Genomic DNA, 21,883 nt, shown 5'->3' with positions numbered 1-21,883 from the left:
CCGTGTTTCCGGAGAAGAGGAAGAAGAGCATTCAGGCTCTTTGCAGGATCTGTCCATTTTATTGCTTCCTGCTGCTGGGGGATTAGCAACAAACAGCATGTTAATTGCCCCTGAATTGCCCCAATGCCAGTGGATTAGGGTGGGTGGGGTCTTAATTTCTAATTTCCTTGCATTGTTTTTCCTTTTTCAAAATAATGAAGTAGCACTATTTTACTACATAAAAAGGAAAGAAAGAGAGCAAATCAGTGATGAAATTCCTTCTCCCCCAGGAAATTGTTTGTTATTACATTTATATCCCTCCTTTCCTCCATGGAGCTCAAGGTGGTATTCATGGTTCTCCACTCCCCATTTTATCCTCACAACCCTGTGAAGTAGTTTAGGCTGAGAGGCAGTGACTGGCCCAAGGTCACCTAGTGAGCTTCATGGCTGAGGGGGGATTTGAACCCAGGTCTCCCAGGTCAGAGTCCAACACCTTAACCACTATATCACACCAGCTCTCTTGACACTGGAACAATTCAGAAAGACTATTCCTGAACAAAGATGCTTGAGAAATTTGATTTTTGTGAACGCCAATGTGAGCTGACCTAACCTGCATTTTCAGGACTAATGCATTGATTAGAACTTCATTATCTCTCCAATTTCCCACTTCCCCAAATTTTGTGATACAGTCGTCAGCTCACAAAACATACAAAAATGCATTAAAATGCATATTTTAAGAGTAAGTAAGTTTAGAAATGTTTACACTGAAATAAAACACTTTTGTTGTAAAACATGCTATTTAGATACATATGCAAGTACAAATTTGGAAGAAATCTGGCTTTAAAAACAATTTGCAAATTAACATGGAGATGGAAGGGAAGAGACTTGTGAATGAACACATGTGAAACTGACATGTGCTGATCAATCCCTCCCTTCCTACTCAAGCACACTTAGCACACTATTCACCACTAATTCCCCAGTCAGGATTAACAGGTAACAACAAAATGGGCTGAACCTGAAAAAGGAAGGGTTTTAAAGGCACAATAGTGCTTTGTCTGTCAATCCCAGCCAAGGCTTGTGTTGCAGTAGCATTTTATTACAAAACAACAGGCACCAATCAAGTCTGGAAAAACACAGGAGGGCAACACTGAACGCAGTGGAGTCCAATGATTTGACAATGGCATCATCGAGATCAGGGATTCTTAATCTGACGCACCTGGGCTTCAGAGGCGCTCCTCTCTCTCTCTTTCTCTCTCTCACACTCACACTCTCTCTCACACTCACACTCTCTCTCACACTCACACTCTCTCTCACACTCACACACACTCACACTTCAATTTCCTTCCTGTTACTTGCAAAATTTTGTGTGTAGGTGGGCATTTTTCTGGAGAGGAGGTCCATAGCTTTCACCAGATTCTCAATGGGGGCCATGACCTGATCCAGATAGTCATTAGAACCTGAACAAAGTGACAGAAAGAAGCGAGTGGAAAGGTAACCAGCCCCGGTCAGATTCACTGTAAGGAATGAAGCTGTGTCTTAATTTGAGGCCCAAATGTTTATACAAATTAAGTTTCAGCCTTCTGCTATTCTTGTGTCTTTGTCTGCAAGACTCAGAAGAAGCATCAACATGAAATGCCTCTAATTGCCCCACACAGTAGTGAGGTCACCCCACAGCCTCCTCCCTGGCAGCCTGAACAGCACTCCAGCAAGTGGGTCTGTTGCTCTCATGGTAATTACATCCACTTGAGCTGGGAATCTCTTTCCTGCTCACTAGAGATCACTCAAACCACTCACCTTGAGGAAGGGTGACCGGCAAAGTGGCTCTGAGAGCTGAGACCGAAGGTCAGCTGACCTTTCCCACTGAGCAGTGCTTCGCTGTTCTCCAGAGCATCTTTACTGAGCATCGACTGAAGGAGGCATCAGCCTCTTCCTCAATGAGCTGGAACCCCCTTATCTTCCTCAACAATTTAGTTGATGATCTGCCTGGTCTCACCTGCTTTTAGCTGCAGGCTAATATCAGCCATTTTAATTGCCACCTCTTGAGAAATGTTAGAAACAGCTGCTGGCCAAATGCAGAAGCCAAGCTTAGTAGCATTTCCACTAGGCCCTGTGATCTCCATCCCATCTAGGAAAATACACATTTGCACAGGACTAAGCTGCATGTGCACATACCGAGACCTCAGCAGCAACTTGTAATTCACCTCTTTGCCCTAGAATTTGGGGGCACAACCCAGCTCTTTACATGCAAGGCAGGGGCTCAGCTGATGGGAGAGGACACCTCCAGGTCCCCTCACCAATCAGCGACCCAAATCAGAGTGAGAAGCAGAGTTGAAGTGACAAAGTTGTAGTGTAATGGAGCAGCCACCCCACAGCACAAGATTCTCATTGCAAGTACATTTGGAGCCTGGAGTCTCTATAAGCCAGATCACCAACTCCCTTCCACTGTTTTGACAGTCTCCTGATAAATTGGTATAATCCCATCATGCTCCCTCCCTACTATCCACCAGTGTCTGCCCCCAAACAGCCTATTGCTTGAACCATGCCAGGACTCACAGGTGGTAACTGTAGCCAAGTTGCCGACTTTATTAAATCTGCATCGAAAACCTTTGCATTTGGTGATTTGGGCTTTTAAGAGGTTCCATGGCTGTGATACCTTCCAAGGATTTCTTCCAGGGCTACACATTTAAGTGAGCACCATTCTACCATTTTCATCTCTGCATGGTTTATATTGTAAGAGAACACCACAAAATGATGAGTGCTGGGAAGCTTCAATATCTGTTTTGGCCACTCGCTTTATGTCTCTTGCAATGGGAAACTCGGTTGGCTTCTCTGCCTCTCTGATTCAAGCTAGCTCTCGTCATGCCAAATACAGACAGAAAAATCTGTTTAGGCTGCAGGCAGAGAGGCGGTAATTACCCCAAATACAGAGAAAAATGAAGTCCCTGCTACACTCCCCTGACATTCAGCTCACTCAAGTCTGTGGCTCTGCCAAAACGGAGGCATCCGCCTGCAAACATAGAAATTTGCCTGCTGCCAATTTTCCCACTTGAGTTTGAGCTGTTCACTAAGTGGTTGACAGATGCACTAAGCAAACACCTCTGAACAAGAGAGAAAGGTGGGAAGAAATGACAACAGATGGTGTTCCTACTTTACTAGAACAATATCATGGGGGAGGCTTATAGTTCAGTGGAAGTGAACCTGCACTGCATGTCAAAGGTCTTAGGCCTGAATCCCTGGCACCTCCCTTTGAAAACATCTCAGGTGGCAGGAGTGGGAAAACAAAAGCCCTCTCCTACTGGCTGGCTACTCTGGAGAGCTGTGGCCAATCAGAATAGTCAATTCTGGGGCAGATGAACAATGGGTTTCAGTACAAAGAAGCTTCATACGACAGCATTCCAGCGACGGTGCATCCCCCCACCTGCAGAGTAAGCCCCTGGTGTCTCCAGGTACGGCTGGGAGAGGTTCCTACCTGATCCCTGGGAGGACTGCTGCCTGTCAACAATACTGAGCTACATGGACAAATGATTGGACTCAGCAGAAAACAACTTCCTACATTCCTGTGAGCAGGACTTGGCAAAGAAGTTTTAGCAAAGGCATCTGTGATGTGGTGGAAGCTTTGCAAGAGAGGAAAGTGGTGTGTGTCTGGGGCCCAGCGACTCCTGATGAGAGAAAGGACTCTGTGCTGAAAACGGGGTGGGAAGAACAACCCTGCTTTGTGCATGTATACAGGCATATAGTAACGTCTGGAAAAAAGTTTGGGGACCCAACAGCAGCCATAGCTGGAAGTAGAAGAGACGGAACCTTTTCTACTGTTGTTGTACCTCTGTCCCTCAGCTGTGTTGTATTTCAGTTGGGTGGGATTCCGCCTAGAACATTGGTCATTCTATTTGTATGCTTAGCCCTGGGTTCCCTTGCAGAATAGGGGCAGCTCTCTCTCAAAAGAAAGGTGTCAGATGAGGTTCGGAGCCATTCTCCGAAGGAGCCACCGACATAAGTGCATTCAGAGTCTGACCCCTGCTGAATCTTGGTGAAGAAAATCAGTCTCAGGGCTTACCCATGGTGACCCCTGGCTTAAAGTAAGTCCTAAGGAAGAGGCTGGCTGCCTGGTTCTGGGAGAGCCAGTCGTGTCACCCTGCAACATAATCTGTAAATCTCACCCACACATTTTCATTTCCCCGCTGGACTTAAAAAGCTGACTTGGCACTTTGAAGAATGCAAATTCAATGTTTAGGTGATTAATTATATCAACCCAGGAAGCTACCTTATAGCAAGTCAGTCCATTGTCTATCTAGCACAGTACTGTCCAGACCAAGTGGCAGCGGCTCTCCAGAATTTGCGGGGATCCCTCCACCACCTGAAGATGGCTGGGATTGAATGTGGGACCCTCTGGAGGCAAAGCAGGTGCTTGACCTTGGAGCCAGTTAACCCCCCCCCCAATGGGCCATACCCATCATTGGCCTGTCTGATTCAAAGCAATCTTTGGTTCCCAAATTGAGAAGGCAGGACGCAGGCCTGGGACCACCCAAGCTGGCTTTGTGCTCGAACAAGGTCAGTACCATGGACAGCAGCAACGAAGCAGGGTCTGAACGCAAGAGCAAGAGTTTCAGGACCAAAGTCAGCAGTCCTGAAACAGAGCGCAGAAGGGACATGTTGCCTCAGAGCTGGCTTGCTGGAGCTGTGTGGGAGGAGTTGGGGACCTCAGGCGCAGGGACTGGATGCAGTCATGTCCTCCCCCCAGGTCACAGCCTTCATCGGCCCTTCTTGAGTCCTTTTGCCTGGCCAAAATGGATGGAAGTCAGAGAGGGTGTGTGTGTATGTTCATACATAGCAAACTCTGGCTTTTGTGTGGCTGCAATGCATTGCTCCACCCATTTTTGTCTTTGGTCCAACTCACCACTGGCATGGAGCACTTAGAAGGTTCCCTGCGAGGGAATGCAGCTCTTGGGCTGAATAGGGCTCTCCACCCTTGCTTTATATAGTCTGGCCTGGAGGATCAAGACTGAAGCCCTGCCTTCTGAGGGCTGCAAGATGCCAGTCCTTCAATGCAGCTGCTGGACACCTCCAGGTGGCAGCTTTTGAAGCTGTGGAGACTTGGTCAGTGGGAGCTCTGAAGGGCTTCTTGATCCTCAGAGGTGCCAGCAGTCCATTCCTCAGCATAAACTGGCAACGGCACATCCTTGGGGCTCAGGGGGCTAGGTGTTGGTGAGTCTCCTCTGGATGGTTGGGGGAGTGGGGCTGTGTTCTCTTCAGAGCTACTCCTCTCCAAAGAGGGTCTGGCTACGTTGCAATGGATTGGTTGATTGCCTAACCAGTGATATGCATAAATTTGCTTAATGCCAACCTTCCAAGAGAGGTGCCTTCTTTGAGTCCCCAAGGAAAGCATAAATGACCTGCAATTCAACACGTGGAAGTGGCCACCGACTGTCAAAGGGGAAAGCCATCTTCAGTGGTTTCTTTTCATTTCCTCTTCCAGTAACACATCATAGGAACAGACGGAGTTGCCTTATACCAAGTCAACCACTGGTCTATCTAGCTCAGTATTGCCCACGGTCCCTGGCACAGTAGATACCCAGGTCTGAACCTAGAACCTTCTGTATGCAAAGCAGATGCTCTACAGTCTTGACTCAAAAGATCCATCAAGTAAAAACAGCCTCAAAAAGAATAATACAGAGCTTGCCTTTTGTTTTGGACCCATTGATTAAAATGGCCTCCCACTGATCAGTCACCTAAAGTTTTAGAAGATTAGCCTAACAATTCCACAGAATCAGACTTGTTGGACTGCTGAAATATTCCCATCAATTCTGACTACAAAACATGAGTGCTTCTCTGCCACTGGCTGGCTGTGGCTCTGATTAGCTATTCCTTCACTCAAGGTGCTAACGCAGGTACCATCTGAATGCGCTGTCCTTCTTACCTCTTTGATGAAATTCATGAAACGTCCACCAAACCGCCAGGCTTTATGTCGATGGCATTGGAGGGAGTTGACTGTCATCTGTGGAGCCCGCTGGTAGCACACAGAGACTATATGGACAGCATCATACAACAGGGCAGCATCTGTCTAAAATGAAGGGGATGAGGATTTGCTTTGATAACTGCTCTAGGGGCAAGAAAGCTATTCAGATCCCAAAGCAATGATGATGCTCCTACAACCCTCCTACAGAATTCCATTTTGGCCAAGACAGTTTTTGATTCCAGCCTCCTTAGGACAACTGAGTCATCCTTAATATGCCACTGATTCCATCCTGGTGGTCTCTGGTCCATTCATGGACATCACTGAATGACCTCCTCTCACAGACATGCTTCTGGAACCCTATGGGGGCAGGGGAAGTTGCAAGGGAAAATTAGGGGGCAGGGGGAGGATTAAGCACTCTCTCCCACTGCAGTCTCTTTGGTCCAAATTGTCTCCTCCCAAAATTGCTATTCCCTATAATCAGTTGCTGTCAAGATTTTGCTATGCACATTCATGTGTAAGCTGCAGTTCTGCTGATGCCCCACATCTGTTTGTTTTAACTGCCCCCATGGAGCAGCCCCCCATCTCATCACCTTTGTCCAAAGCAGAACCTGACAAAAGTAGATCTTGGGGCCGTCTAATATACAACCCACCCGTGCACCCCATTGCCCCAATCCACACAGGTCTGCACACAAAGGAAAAGCTGGAAGACTTTCACGTGACCATCATACCATCATCACTCCTGTGATCAACCCTGGTTCAGGTTTGGGGGCTGCCTGCAACCTCTCCATAGACCATTTATCGATGATGGCAGAGACATGAGGGTTCTCCACATTCAAGATGCGGAAGCCAGTCAGATTCACTCCAGAGTAGCGATATTGCTCTAGATCTAGTGCATAAAGATCCTTGAGAGAGAGAGAGAGAGAGAGAGAAACATTGTTCCAGTGCTTTGTCCATTCTCTCATTGATTTTATTTTGTTCTTGTTTGGGAGGGAGGGAGGGAGGGAGGGAGGGAGGGGAGGGGAGGGGAGGGAGGGGGCCAAACCCTAAGATGAGTAAAAGTCCTTGTCTTGGCAATGATAATGCTTTACTCTAATATGACATTATATTCTATTTGTGAGAAAAACTCAAAGCAACTGGTAAAATGACCACCAGTTCGAAGGATTTGTGCCATCTCTGGCCATTCAAACTGTCCCACTGCTAGTGGGTAGGAGCAAATATATGCCAACTACAAAATCACCTTTCACTGCATGTAGAACATCATATATGATGAGCTTTGTACATGCTTATATTTGCCCGCGTGTGCTCTACATGCCCTCCACACCTTCTCCAAAAGAGCAGATCAGTCTACCAGGTATTGAGCAAGGGCAGTGATCAGGGACCTCAGGCAGCAGCTGTATTCTCCATCTTGTGGTGGCCGACTCGGACAGTCCCTGGTTCCCCAGGCTCAGGCAGAACCTTTGCCACTTGGTCAAAGAAACAATTGGGAAACTCTTGAACTTAAATTAACTATTTGTTAATTAATTAACTATTCCTTCTTGATTTTCCACGAGCCTCAACTGGTTTGACTCCAACCCTGAATCTTGATTGGTTGGTTAACTGTCATCTCCATTCCTTCTAACTCTGCCCCTTCCTCCACCTGCACCTCTAAGTTCATGGTGTGGGGCTGCACTGGAGCTCCCTGCCCCAAAGAACCACCTCCTCCTCCAACTACAGACTCTGATGTTGCCATGGAACGCAGCCCTTTGGGATGGCACCAGGAATGCGCTGATTACACTGGACCCTTTGTACCTTCCTTCCCTTGGGACATGTAGACCTCCCACTGTGTCCTTCCATTACCCTAGATTGTGAGGGAAGAATGGGAAAGTAGGACTCTGCTATGCTTGGGCCCTCTGTTAGTCTAGGCCCTACTAGGCCCACATACTCAGCAATTATGGTTCAGTTTAAAGCACTCAGTGGAGTAGCCACAACAGACTAAGATGAATGACACTGTGCCATGTCTGGGCCATTTTCATGTAAGCTGCTTGGACCTTTGTGTAAACTTTTCCTGCTTTATGTGCTACCAGCTGAGACCTTGTCATCACGAGAAGAGTCGCAGCAAATGGCCAGGAAGTTAAAACAAAATCCTATGCTTTGGCAAGCTAGTGATGGAATGTGTCAAAGTGCCCTGTGTGGAGAGGAGGTGGATTACGGTCCTGGCCCATGTCTTATGTGGATCTGCTCACATGAGTAATGAAATGAATGCAAAATTAATGGAAACGTCCAGCTCCCTGGTCCAGTTACTGACAGATATAAAAGATGTATATAGTTAATTTTAGCCAGTTCTTTTTTTATTGTTTTTTTGTTTGTTTTTGAGGTGGAGGGGTTGTATGTTTTTTCTTTCTTCTTTCTTCCTGCCTGTCACCTGCCCTGGTTCACAAGCATCACCCAGCTGAAGGCTACAAGACCTGGACTAGGGCCTTGGATAGGTAACCATGAACTTTACTGATCTAACATGCTAGAGAACTCAGAACGGCTTCACAACGTGATCGGCTAGAGGGGGTTAGGAGGAGACTGTGTAATTCACTCAGACTGATTGCTTTGTAAATGCTTCGTATTAGTTCATCCTATTACTAAACCAATAATTACATTTAATTTAAAGTTGCTTTAAATTTTATTATATGTAAGTTGCTTTCAATTGCTTTATTTTCAAATAAATCTTATGTAACTTGTTTTATTTTCTATAAATTCTATAATTTTATAATAACCATTACGCTTTGTACAATATGAAACCAAGTGATCTTGCATTTGTGGGTTTTACTGGTTAAATGTTGCTCCTGCTTCTACTGGTTTGCTGCTGCTGAGCACATTGGAACCTTTTTGGGGGACCCAATGAGTGTGAGTGCATTGCCCAAAATTTGGCATGATGTTGGATTTGGCATTGATTGGATCGCCAAATTAATACCCCCCTCCCACCTCCACATGCACAGCCCAGAGCTCCTCATCTCACAGATCAAAGTAGATGAAAAATATGTGGTATTTTTTCTCTTGATCATCTCAGACCTTCTCCTACAACCTGGCCTGGTCCCCTAGCTCAAAATCCTCAATTTCTGCTGCAGAGGAGACTATGGTCTGCAGATATGTCTTTGCCTGTCTTCGAGTTTGAGACCAGCACCCATTACCATGACAGACATTTTTTTAAAAAGACCTCAGAAGACTTTCCTTTATTCATTTTTAAAAAATGGTTAGCCTTCACTGTCAGCACTGACTGCCAGAGGAACTGAAATTTGCAGATCACTATCAAAGAGGAACAAAGATGCGTTTCTTGATTTTACGACCCGTCTCCACTGTGTGCAAATTGAACAAGCAATAATTGAGGGAGGGAGGTGAAAACATTCAGGTAGAGTCCTGGCTGGTGGCCCAGACCTTCCTCTTGGCAGTCAGTGGACGGGGGGGGGTATGCCAAGTCTGGTGCATTTCCTTAATACTTTCCATGGCTCTGCAAGGCCAAGCTATGCTATTAACTCCTGCAACACGAGAGGTCTGTGCTTCAGGAGGTCTGCAATTTAAACCTCACTGAAACTAATCTCAATGGGGTTTTGAACAGGGGTGAGCAAGAAGTGAGCTGTAGCTTCTCTGCTCAGTAGAAAGAAGGGACATCTGACCCCATGGAAAGGAAAGGAAATGGCAATTCGTAGTATTCCTGTTCATGGTGGGCTTCGAGGGCATAACAGCATAATGCTGGCAGAGATGCTGTTTCAAACCAGTATCACATGCCAGTGATACTGTCACCCTAGTCAGAGGCAGCATGCTTGTGAAAACCAGTTGCCGGAAGCCTCAGGAGGGGAGAGTGTTCTTGCACTCGGGTCCTGCTTGCGGGCTTCCCCCAGGCACCTGGTTGGCCACTGTGAGAACAGGATGCTGGACTAGATGGGCCACTGGCCTGATCCAGCAGGCTCTTCTTATGGTCTTATGTTCTTATGTGATTGGCTGGCCAGCAAGCCAATCTAAGGCAGAGCTCAGAGGATTAGCAAGAAATCACTCCTGCTCCCCCACCTCCAGCACAGCTATAGGTACAGATGGTGCTGAATTTTAGAATTAACTGGTTCAGCATATTAATTTGTCTAGCAGCATGTCACACTGAGCTGTATTATGAACTGAGTGCCATTTCCTTCAGGAGTTCTCATCTGGCTCAGAATGTTAAACAAGATTCTGCACATGCTCAGTCAGTAGCCAGTGGACCAGGCACTTAAAGCTCGCTCATATTGATTGCCTTGGAACTACATGAGCTAGTTAAATGGGCATGTAATTTACAAAACAATACTGTGCTGCATAAGTAAGGAACCTGGGTGTGGGATTGCAGCATCCGCATTCATTGCAAGATCATACATGTGGCCCTAAACCACAATTAGCTGGAAGCACTTTGATAACACATGTGCGCACATATCAACACACATGGTGAGTAGGGTTGCCAGGTCGGAACCATCCAAAAACCTGAGAAAATGGGGGCGGGCCCTAGTGACGTCACGGGGCGGGCCCTAGTGACGTCACGGGGCGGGCCCTAGTGACGTCACGGGGCGGGCCCTAGTGACATCATTAAACATGATACATTGTATCAACCACAGTTGCTTGGAGCATACCATTCAAAAAAAATTCTCTGTCTCAAGTCAAGAAGCGTTTTACAGAAGAGAAATGGCTGGAAAAGTGAAATGGTTAACTTATCAAGAACTATTAGAAAATGTACATGGAGAATATATAATGAAAGAGAGAGAACAACTGACAAAGGAAGGATATAGTTTTCAATGGTTTGCCTATTTACAATTGTTAGAAAGATATAAAATAGACAAGAAAATGTATGGGTTTGAAATAAGTAAATCTGATTTTGAAATAGGATTGTGTACAAATGATGAAAATATAATTGCGAAAATGTATAAACTCTTATTGAAAATGGATATGGAGGAAGAACAAGTAAAAGAGTGTATGGTAAAGTGGGCAAAAAATTTTGGTTATAACATACAAATGGATCAATGGGAAAATATGTGGAAAAAAGGCTTGAAATTTACACTATGCTATAATCTTAAAGAAAATTTTTATAAAATGATGTACCGTTGGTATATGACTCCAGAAAAGTTGTCAAAAATGTATAGTAATGTTTCTAATGTTTGTTGGAAATGTAAACAACAAGAAGGATCATTTTATCATATGTGGTGGCTGTGTAAAAAGGCAAAATCATTTTGGGCACAGATAGGTAGGAAGATGCAAAAAATTCTAAAGATAAATATTCAATCAAAACCAGAATTTTTTTTATTGGGTTTTATGGATAAACAAATAGAAAAGAAATATGGAAGAATAATATTATATATGATTACGGCAGCAAGATTATTATATGCACAAAAGTGGAAAATGGAATCAACACCAACAACGGAAGAATGGCTATTGAAATTAATGGACTTAGTAGAAATGGATAAATTGACATGTTTACTTAGAGAAAAATCGACAGATACATTTCTTAAGGAATGGAAGCCTCTCTTAGACTTTTTGTTGAAAGATCAAAATAAAATGATGATATTGGGATTTGACGATTAATTAAGACAGCCTATGGAGAAAAGGGATTCTGTATGTATACATTAAGGGACAGGTTTGATGTATATTATATACTTATAGCTGATCTGCGACAAATCGGAAGTCAACTATTTTATTTTTTATTTTTTGTTGTGGTATTGTTATGTTTTTTTGACTTTGTTTTGTTTGTTTTTTGAAAAATTTGAATAAAAATTATTAATAAAAAAAAAAAAAAACATTATCTGGAGATTAAAATAGAAATCTTACCTAAAATAGGGTGTTCCTAGGTCCATCTGAAGTGACAAGGTCATTCTTTCTCACAAGCTTAGGGTGATGCAAAATGGAAATGGACTGCCTTCAAGTTGATCCCAGATAGGGTCTTCATGGTAAGCAGTATTCAGACAGAGGTGGTTTACTATTGCCTTCCTCTGAGTCTGACAGGCAGTGACTGGCCCAAGGTCACCCAGTGAGCTTCATGGCTGTGTGGGGATTCAAACCCTGGTCTGCCAGGTCACAGTTCAACGCCTTTAGGGAACATTTAATCTAGCTTACTTGCTTCTGGCAAGAAGGGTTTACGTGCCCTCAGGCCAGGCCATTATTGGAAGAAAGGAGCTTAGTGTTGCAGAGATGTTAGATGGGAGCACAGATGGATGCCCCTGAAGGCAGCAACTGTAAACATGCTTATTAAGGAACTAAGCCCCATAGAACTCAATAGGACTTACTTCTGAGTAGATATGGTTGCAGCCACATTAAACAAATTAAACCAGAACTATCACTAGAAGCTAAAATGATGAAACTGAGGTTATCATACTTTGGACACATAATGAGAAGACATGATTCACTAGAAAAGATAATAATGCTTGGAAAAACAGAAGGGAGTAGAAAAAGAGGAAGGCCAAACAAGAGATGGATTGATTCCATCAAGGAAGCCACAGACCTGAACTTACAAGATCTGAACAGGGTGGTTCATGACAGATGCTCTTGGAGGTCACTGATTCATAGGGTTGCCATAAGTCATAGTCGACTTGGAGGCACATAACAACAACAGGCTTCAATCCTAAATACATATAGTAGGTTGTATATGCCCCACCCTATGGAAACAGTGGGACTTATGAGTAAACATTCATAGGATTGTGCTGTTAAGTATTGAAGTTACAGCTATTTTTGTTAACCTTTTAAACCTCAATCAGCCTTTTTACTTTGAGCTTTTCATTGCATAAATTATTCTAGACATTAACATTTCATAATGAAGTTTTGCTTTGCATATAGCTTACAGATTTCTGGTTAGTCATGCAATCATTCCAGAGTCTTTTAGATATTGAATAAATCTGTTGCTGTGTCTTAATAAGGCAGTACATACAGAATTAATTCTGCTGCAATCAGCGAGGAGCTGGGTTGCACGTATGGTGCGACCACATTCAGTGAAATCAGTGATAATTTAGGTTGCTGTCCTATGCATATTTAGGACTGGGAATAAATATTGTTAGTGGGTTAGACTTCCGGGTAAACATACATGGAATCAAACTGTTAATTTCATAAAAAAGAAAGCAAAGCTAGTTTAAGGGCAGATGTACTGGCTGTTACAGATGCCATATTAAATACGACAGGGACTTTCAAAATTGCCCAGAAGGGCAAATTCCAGCAGACATAGTTTCTCACAACATTACAACCTTCCAGAAATTGTAAACTACTGTTAATTAAAAGGCATATAGGAAGTTGCTTTGCATTAAGCCAGGCCATTGGTCCAACTAGCTGAGTATTGTTTTGCAGGATTTCAGACTGGGGTCTTTCCCAGCCTGACTTGGAGATGCCAGGGCTTGCACCCAGAACGTTTCCTGTTCAAAGCATGTGGTATACCACTGAGCCCTTCCTTCAGGAATTTGCTTTTTTAAATCTGGCAGTGTTATAATGCAGGGTGGAGAAACCTATGGCACCCAGATGTTGGACTACAACTCCATTCATTCCTGACCATTGGCTATGCTTGCTGGGACTGACAGGAGTTAGAGCAGCCTTTCCCAACCAGTGTGCCTCCAGATGTTGTTGGACCACAACTCCCATCAGCCTCAGACAGCATTGCCAATGGTCAGGAAAGGTGGGGATTGTGGTCCAACAACATCTGGAGGCACACTGGTTGGGAAAGGCTGAGTTAGAGTCTAACAACATCTGGAGGGCCATGGTTTCCCCAGACCTGCTGTAGTGGCTGGTGGATCTTGAACTGTAGTGTATGTGGCAACTGGATATTTGCAGGATCAGAGCCCTCTGATAATCAGTTTATTGACCCAATGGGAGTTTCCACCCACAGCTCCCATCATGTATCAGCTGACAATTTTAATCAGGTGTGTGGAACCTTTGGCCCACCAGATGTTGCTGAACTACAACTCCCATCATCCCCAGCAAGCATTGTTAATAGCTAGGTAGGGATTATGGGAGTTGTAGTTCAACAACAACTAAAGGGCCACAGGTTCCCCACAGCTGCTTTTAACTAACTAGAGTCATTTATTGATTAGCCAGAAGACAACATGATTCAGATTATGTTGCATTGTGACTGAGCTGGGACACAATGGATCATCTGTAACCATTAGAAACAACAAGCTGACATGACAGCCCTTAACATGACTATATCTTCACTAAACTAACATTACAAAGTTCCCAACAGTTTGTAAGCTGCAGTCATAAACTGTAAAATAGCTGAAACTATGTCAACATCTATGTTCAGCAGGCACTTTGAGATAAAATAATTACAGTTGAACCTTCTATATTGTGCAGTAATTTTCAAGCAGTTTCTTTATTTACAAGCTAAAGGAAACATCAGTTCAATACTCTGTCGCTCTACAGGTTTGAGTAATACTATACATACACGTCATCCCTGATAATTTCCAACAACTCTTCAGCTTGTGTTTACACATCCTTAGATTTCTGGCAAGCAATCACTTTGTAACCAGCTAGTTTATTTTATGCACAAGTTTAAAAATGTGGTTTCAAGAAACGAGCAGTCAGACTCAGTTCAGAGTTATTATTTCTTCATGTTCTGTTCTGTGCCTCTTGCAGCCCAGTCCCACCTACATTTACTTGGAAGTAAGTGCTGAGTTTAATAGTAATTAAGCTTGTGCGTGCACAGAATTTCAGCCTAAGGGCAGAAGGGACTACATATTATTTTAGCAAATGCAGGTTCCCAAACCTGTGGTAGCCAAAATAATGTAAAGTGAAAGCAGGGGAGAACTGGCATGTTATTTTACTTTATCTGGAATATTTCTGTTTCACCCCATCCCAGGCTGGTTAACAATGCAAATGTTGGAAAGGAGAGAGGGATCTTTCAACTTACCTCTCACCTGCCAATTCCCCCTCCTCATGGCTCTAGCAGCTCAGTTTACTTTCAGTTATGGAGTCCATAAAGAGTGGGAGCAATGACCCAGGCAGGGGGTATTTGTCTGCAATAGCAGAAGGTGTAGTGGGGCTGAATCTGCTCACTCCACAGCTCAGTTGCCTGCCCCCCCCTCTCTCTCTCTCTCTCTCTCGGGCCTACCAAGCCTGTTTCCCCGGCGCGACAACTCCCAAGCAGAGGCCTAGCTACCAACAAGTTGGGCCGGCCTCCTCCGACGAGGCCTTCTTGCTCCAGGGGCGGCGGCTACACTTTGCTCACTTCCTGTCCCTCTAGTAGTCCCTCCCTCAATGACAAAGGGTGGGAAGGCGGCCAGTCAATCACACATGCGTGCCTGAGGGAGACACTGGAAAGCTGGAGATCAACAGCTTCAAACAAACTATGGCCGGAGGCCGGAGACGGCCCCCTTTTGCCGAAAACTCTGGCAGAAAACCGGAGACCTGGCAACCCTAATGGTGAGGTAGGAAAGAACTCCAGAAAGTCACCAAATGTTTTCTGAATGTTCACTGAGAAAGCTTGTAAATACTGAGCCAATTGAGAGGAGAGTCAAAGGAAGTGCTCCCATCACTAGACACAGCCAACTCCAAGACCAGCTGCCACATTTCTTTAAGGTGCACGTTGACACGTGCACGATCAGAAAGAAAACATGGGAGAGTGAAACAATTGAGCTTCAAGAGTTTTGCATTTAATCACTTTCTCATTTCACAAAACATGCATTAAAAATAACAAAACATGAATTAAAAATCTTAACCTGTTAAAGAAATATTTTGATTGAACCACACATTCCAAAAGTTCACAAACAACTATTCCAGTTCTTGTAGTTCCTCATTTCTCCTTTCCCTCCCTTCTCATTATTTTACTTGATGCTACTTGCTAACGGCTGTTTAAAAAATTAATTACGATGTCATGACACTCTGCTGATATAGTACCTCTTACAAATGATAAAAGGACTGCAGTTTGTTTTCGTCTGTAACTATGAGGCATAAAGAGGCACCACCAATGAGCAGGTGCTTGAGTCAGATGACTGGCTGGCTGGCTGGCTGGAGACCAAGGCACTTGGACCCTTCTTCAAATGGAAGGCAGCTGGGAGTTTCTCTTCACCCTTTCGTTAATCAAAGTTGATGGGAAATGGTCTCTTTCTCCATCCTGGCCAGAACTAAACCCTCAGGGTTCTAGGACTATGGCTTTTGAACTTTTTCAGAGACCCTTTTTCACACTGCCTTGCTTAGTAAGAAATCCAATTAAGTCTGTCTCAGAACCCCACTGTCTTGCAGATGTATTTGGCACATATTCTAAGCTGCAGAGTGTTGCATGGTATAATGTGGTCTGCAGAAGCCACAGGTCTGCCTCACTCTTGTCTCATATATGCCCAAAGCAGAGGAGGACTGGTAATGGGGAGGAAACAGTTATTAGTTAAATTTCTAGGAGGAACTCTTTCTGAGAAACATCCAAGATTCTGGAAGTGTTTGAAAACAAATGGACTGGGGAAAGGAGCAACCTTTCACAGGGATGCATGATGTATTTCTTATTACTGAGGTGGGCAGTAGTATAGTATTTATGCCCCACTCTTCAGCCAAAAAGGCTCCCAGAGTGGCTTACATACACTCAGTTATTACAAGACAGTCCCTGCCTGCAGGTGTGCAATCTAAAAACACCGCAGACAAGGGGAAAGGAGGGAAAGGGGGGGAAGCAAATGCAGGCACCCATTCTTAAATAGTTCTTCATAATTCCATTTAAGGAGGAAAAGAAAATGTATGATAAATTGGATACTATTGCCCACATTAAAACAGAAGGGAACCCCGGTTGCCAGACCAGAATCCCCCCCCCCGGTCTGTACATGTGGCCTATACCAGTATTCTCCAGCTTCACAACTGCCTGCAACTCAAGCCAGGATGACCATCTGCAAGGTCCTGCACCAGCGTTCTTCATCCTGGTGTCCTAGAAATACTTTAGGCTACAACTTCCACTAGCGCCAGCACCACATGGATGTGATGGCGGGGCTGATGGGAGTTATAGTGCAAAACATCTGGTTGGGCACCAGGTTGGGGAAGGCTGCTCTACACATTCAGGCTTCTTGTTTGGCAAATCAGTTGCCCCCCCCCCCTTGCCTGCTGCTGAACTGCAGCATTTGTGGAGTCCACTGGGGACCTTTTAGCATAACACAACAGCCTAATTCAGTCACACACACACCCTGGGGCCTCTTATGGCAGAAATGGAAGCTCTGAAAAGAACAAAGCCTAGAGCAGAGACAGCTTAAAATATCTTTCCCTCGATACAGCTGTTACTTCAAGGAAGTGGCACTAATTGTAATTGCTTATCTATTAATTTATTATAATTCTCTTTTGCTCCCCTCTCCCACGCACCCCTTCCTCATCTTCACCTCCAGGCTTGTACTTACTTGCAAAAAAAAAAAGTTGCAGAGACTCAGCTGGTCCTGATTAATAGGAGGTTATCAGAGAGTTGCATAAAGCTGTTGCAGATAGATAACAGTGGCAGCAGTAATTAAAATGTCTCTTTATATTGGTGGGAGGATAGACTTTTTAAAAATTAAATGCAGACATTTCCATGTGGGTGATTTGCTCTGGGGGATGTGATCTGGTTCTGCGGCAGGGTCTGACACATCACCTTTGCTAAAGCTAAGCAGGCCTAGATCTGTCAGTACATGGGTGGGAGCCTGCCGAGAGGGTGTGCTGCCTTGCGTTCCGGGAGGGAAGAAAGGCAGAATATACATTTATTAAAAGAGGAAAGAGAAATAGGGTAGATAAAGGCCAGGATTTTCCACCCTCCTCTGCAGCAGACTTTTTTTGCTACCCTTTTGCTCCCCATCTGTGCTATGGAAATTGTAGTGGCCTACCTCACAAGGTTGTTGTGAGGCTATGGCAACCAAGGTGGGAAGCACACAGATGCAACAAATGGCTTCATCAGCTATTTCAATTTCACTGTTCCATCAAACACTGGGCAGCATTCCAGTCAGTGGGTGTTGGAGGGGCTTCATGGGTGTCTTCTCTTGGATTTACCCAACTGCCATCTGGGGGGAGGGGACCTTTTTTTAGCAGTTCCTTCTCTTAGTGTGCACATCAAGTCACCAGGTGACAGTAGCTGGGTTTCTGTTGTTGTCAATGGCAGCACGCCCACTCGGCCATTTTAATCTGGTTCCTCCTAACTCCCTGTCTCAATCTGAGCAAAGCCCGTTTGAGGAGAGCAATCAAGGTCAGTAAGGCCGGTGCAGGGAACAAGATACTTTACCAGTGTGGTGAAGATAAAGTGGTAGTATTCCGTCATCATCCCCATTGCCATGGCCTGAGGGAAAATAAACAGAAGGTTAATTAAAAAGGCAGCATGCAAACAAGTGACAGACAGAATGAGCTTGTGGAGCCTTGCAGGAAAGAGGTCTAATGTCCCAGGGCAGCCAAAGAGCCTTTCTTTGCTCTGTGGCATTCAGTGCTGGAGCTCCCAGAAACAGAGCTCTAAAACTCGGGTCCTAACGTGTTGGCCAACCAGGCAGATTTGATCTCTCAGGTCCTGACTGGCTTCCAGCTTGATCCTCAGATTGCTACAGATTCATTCCTAGTTCAGGTTAACTCATCATAGAATCCTCTGTCAGGCTTCCTTACATCCCACACATCTGCACAAGCTGTGGAAAAAGCAGTGTGTGGTCCTAGATGCTAGAGTACAATTTTCTGAGAATCCCAACTTTCCTTCAAAATGTTTCTAGCCCTTAGTCCTGAGAAGATTGAGCTTGGAAATGTATGGTTGGGACCGGCTGAAGGCAAGAGGGTGGCTGCAAAAGATTTCCCAGGGCCAGGAGGGCAGAGGGTTCAGTTCCGTCCTGCAGGGTTGCTCTCCCCTTTCCTTGGCCAGCGGAATGAAGGAAACAACATTCAAAGAGATATGGATTAGGCTCAATTGCCTAACGGCATACAGACTGCAGAGGTTGCTTAGGTTAGTTCACCTTGGTGCATATTGTTTTTTGTCTCCCCTGGGGAGCACAGAAAAGAAACAAGCAGCTAAACCTTCTCTGACATTGTCCCAAGCCCTCCGGCCCCCTCCCTCCCCCCTCCCTCCCCCGCCACACAGCCCTTTGAGAGAGGTATGCAAATTTCTATACAAACTGGAAAATGGGACGGATGACCCTTTTCTTTCCATCTGCCATGAGCTAAACCCAAAGCTGCAAATGACTTCTAAATGAGAAACGATGCATTCAGCATCTTGTCATGTGCGCTTCAGTTTCTCAGCAAACAGAGGCTGGCAAGGGTCAAGCAAGCCCTTGCTCCGCACCCAGATGCTCAGCCATGCCCGCCTGCCTGCCAAGACTGCTGACCCCACCAATCCAACAGGTGGGGAGGGAGCTGCCTCCAAGGGCTTCAGGGCAGCGGGAATGTGAGGAGGGCAGATGAGCACTCTTGGAAGACTAGCCACGGGAGCAAGGCCACTTGCCGCACCCAAGAACAGTTAGCTCTGCCAGCTCTGTTTCTGCAAAATAATGCACCTCGCTCTCCCCTGTCCCCCTACAACTCCGGCCCAGGGACAGTTTGGAATAAATATCCCCAAATGAACCCACATGATTTGGCATATCTTCTTAAAGGTGTGTTATGGATGGATGGTTGGACTGCCTTCAAGCTGATTCTGAGTTATGGCGACCCTACGGACAGGGTTTTCGTGGTAAGCGGTATTCAGAGGTGGTTTACCATTGCCGTCCTTTGAGGCTGAGAGGCAGTGACTGGCCCAAGGTCACCCAGTCAGCTTCATGGCTGTGTGGGGATTCGAACCCTGGTCTCCCAGGTCATAGTCCAACACTCTAACCCAGCCTTTCCCAACCAGTGTGCCTCCAGATGTTGTTGGACCACAACTCCCATCAGCCTCAGCCAGCATTGCCAATGGCTGAGGCTGATGAGAGTTGTGGTCCAACAACATCTGGAGGCACACCGGTTGGGAAAGGCTGCTCTAACCACTATGCCACATTGGCTCTCAGAGGTCCCCCCCCCAACACTTTTTTTCTGGTCTAAAATGAATGCAAAGTACAAAATCCAGATATACAAAAATGCCAAGCTTTCACAGCTCATATAACACAGTGGGGAGGACAGCCTGGCTGGGAGTCCAGCATCTGTGAGTTCAAATCCCCGCTCGTGTCTCCTGGGTGTCAAGGGCCAGCTAAAGGTCCCCCCACAGTGAGTGGCTCAGGGGTTACGTGCCCTGCCACCTGTGCAGCTGTGGGCAAGCTGCAGAGTCCCAAGGAGCCCACTTGCCCCCCAGCTGGCAGTTGGGGACAAGGAAGGGGCTGGCTTGTGCAGCTGTGGCAAGCTGAGCAGGCCCTAGCCAGCTGGGGAGGACTAGCCTCAGAGGGAGGCAGTGGGAAACCTCCTCTGAATACCCCTTACCATGAAAACCCTATTCAGAGGGTTGCCATAAGTCGGGATCGACTTGAAGGCAGTCCATTTCCATTTTCACAGACAGTGAAACAAGAGAAGGGAGCTCTTAAGTTGTTAAATTTGTATTAGCTTTGATTCTCTCTGCTTTGTGTGAGCCTTTAACATATACCATACATAAAGCTAATTAAGTACTAAACAACTGTGCGTGTGCACCCTCTTATTTGTCAGAGCGAGGATAACTCTCAGCACTGTAGAAACTCTAGTTAGAAATATTTCAACAGTCAAATAAAATGGCAGAGGTAAATGTGTGGTTGCGAGTGGGGAAGGGATGGGAACACAGCTGTTCTTTCATATTTGTCAATGGCATTAAATCAATTAGTACACATTGAAAGTGCCTGACAAGTTGTGTAAAATACTACCAATATGGCCTGGGAAGGAATGTTGTTGCTGCAGCCCACAGAAAGGCTCAATGTTTCCAAGCAGGGGAGGGAGAGATCTCAATGGGTGGATTGGAATCGAGGCCATAACTGCAATTTCTAGCAAGAAACAGGAGCTGCAGATAGCCCAAAGTACAGCATGTCTCCACACCGCTGCTGATTTGGGCAGCAGAAGATGGACAACCCACCATCTTGATGATGATAGGCCCATTTTAAGCCCCAGAGGCTGCCTATAAAATCATGTAGCGTGAAGTAAAGCATTCTTTTTCCACTGTGCACAAAGGATTCAGGCAGAATGAAGGGCAGGGGGAGCAGCGTGGTGTTGGCAGGATGGGGGCTAGGGGGAGGTGCCAAGGTGCCTGAGAAGACGTCCTGAAACCAGATTGCTGACGGGCAAGGGGACCGGCTGGAGCCTGACAGTTAAGGTGGACAGAGGAGAAGGCCTGGAGGAAAAAGGCCTGAAGGGGGCAGCGATTTGGTGGGGGATGGGACAAGGAAGAGTGACTGTTGGGAGCGGGGAAAAGCACCCTTGCTCAGAACCGGCTGCTCTCAGCTGAGAGAGGCTGAAGAAGCAGCAGAGGCTGACGCTCCAGAAAATGACAGACAAAAAGTGACCATCTCTCTCACACAATGCAAGTCTATTGCTGACGGTGAGTCAAGTCCCCAAATTGCTCTTGCTAAGTTGGAAGGCAAGAAGGTAAAACTCTCCTCAAATGAGCACCGCCCCCCTTCTTCTGCCACAGCTTTGAGCTGTTGCCACAGATGTGGGTGTTCAAGGACGCTCACATATTCAGCCAACAGCCACCACCTCAAGCCAGAGGGATTCTTGGCTTTGTGCTGCTTCTGCTGAAATTAGGGCAGAATTTAGCTGGGAGGAATGATGGAGCAGTTTGCAGAGAAGCAGGAAACTGGGGGCATGGGGAGGGGGGAAGGGAAGCACAGGGACTGGACGGGCAGAGCCTGTTGTGCCTCTGCTTTCTGTTCTAGCCATTTCCTGGCCTGGATGTCATTGGGGGGACCAGCAGGGGAAAGAACCCACAGGTCCAATTTCTGAGTCAGTGATGCAGAACGAAGGAACCAAGTCACATGACCCTGACATGTACTGAGCTGCCAGGTGACTGCACTGAGGCTAATTTGGGCACAGGGTGAGCCGATTGTGCAGTAGCTTTGCCATATATGCATGGCTGGACTTTGTCCGTGCACATCTCCATTTAAACATGCCACTTGT

At 45.7% G+C, this 21,883-nt stretch overlaps 1 protein-coding gene across 7 annotated transcripts in view; it reads right to left on the bottom strand.

Moving 5' to 3' along the window:
- Nucleotides 1–21,883, bottom strand: part of GRIK3 (glutamate ionotropic receptor kainate type subunit 3) — a 339,684-nt gene that overhangs the window by 94,697 nt on the left and 223,104 nt on the right. For all 7 annotated transcript variants that reach the window (XM_061597982.1, XM_061597980.1, XM_061597984.1 and 4 more), the window contains exons 5-7: nt 18,096–18,149; nt 6,661–6,834; nt 5,894–6,037 (exon numbers count right to left, since the gene is read on the bottom strand). In XM_061597982.1, coding sequence (XP_061453966.1) covers nt 5,894–6,037; nt 6,661–6,834; nt 18,096–18,149 — 372 coding nt within the window. The remainder of the gene's footprint in view (nt 1–5,893; nt 6,038–6,660; nt 6,835–18,095; nt 18,150–21,883) is intronic.

The sequence above is a fragment of the Rhineura floridana genome, chromosome 15, assembly GCF_030035675.1.
Source record: "Rhineura floridana isolate rRhiFlo1 chromosome 15, rRhiFlo1.hap2, whole genome shotgun sequence".
NCBI lineage: Eukaryota > Metazoa > Chordata > Lepidosauria > Squamata > Rhineuridae > Rhineura > Rhineura floridana.
The sequence above is the reverse complement of the archived record's forward strand: the minus strand, read 5'-3'. Positions and strand labels throughout refer to the sequence as shown.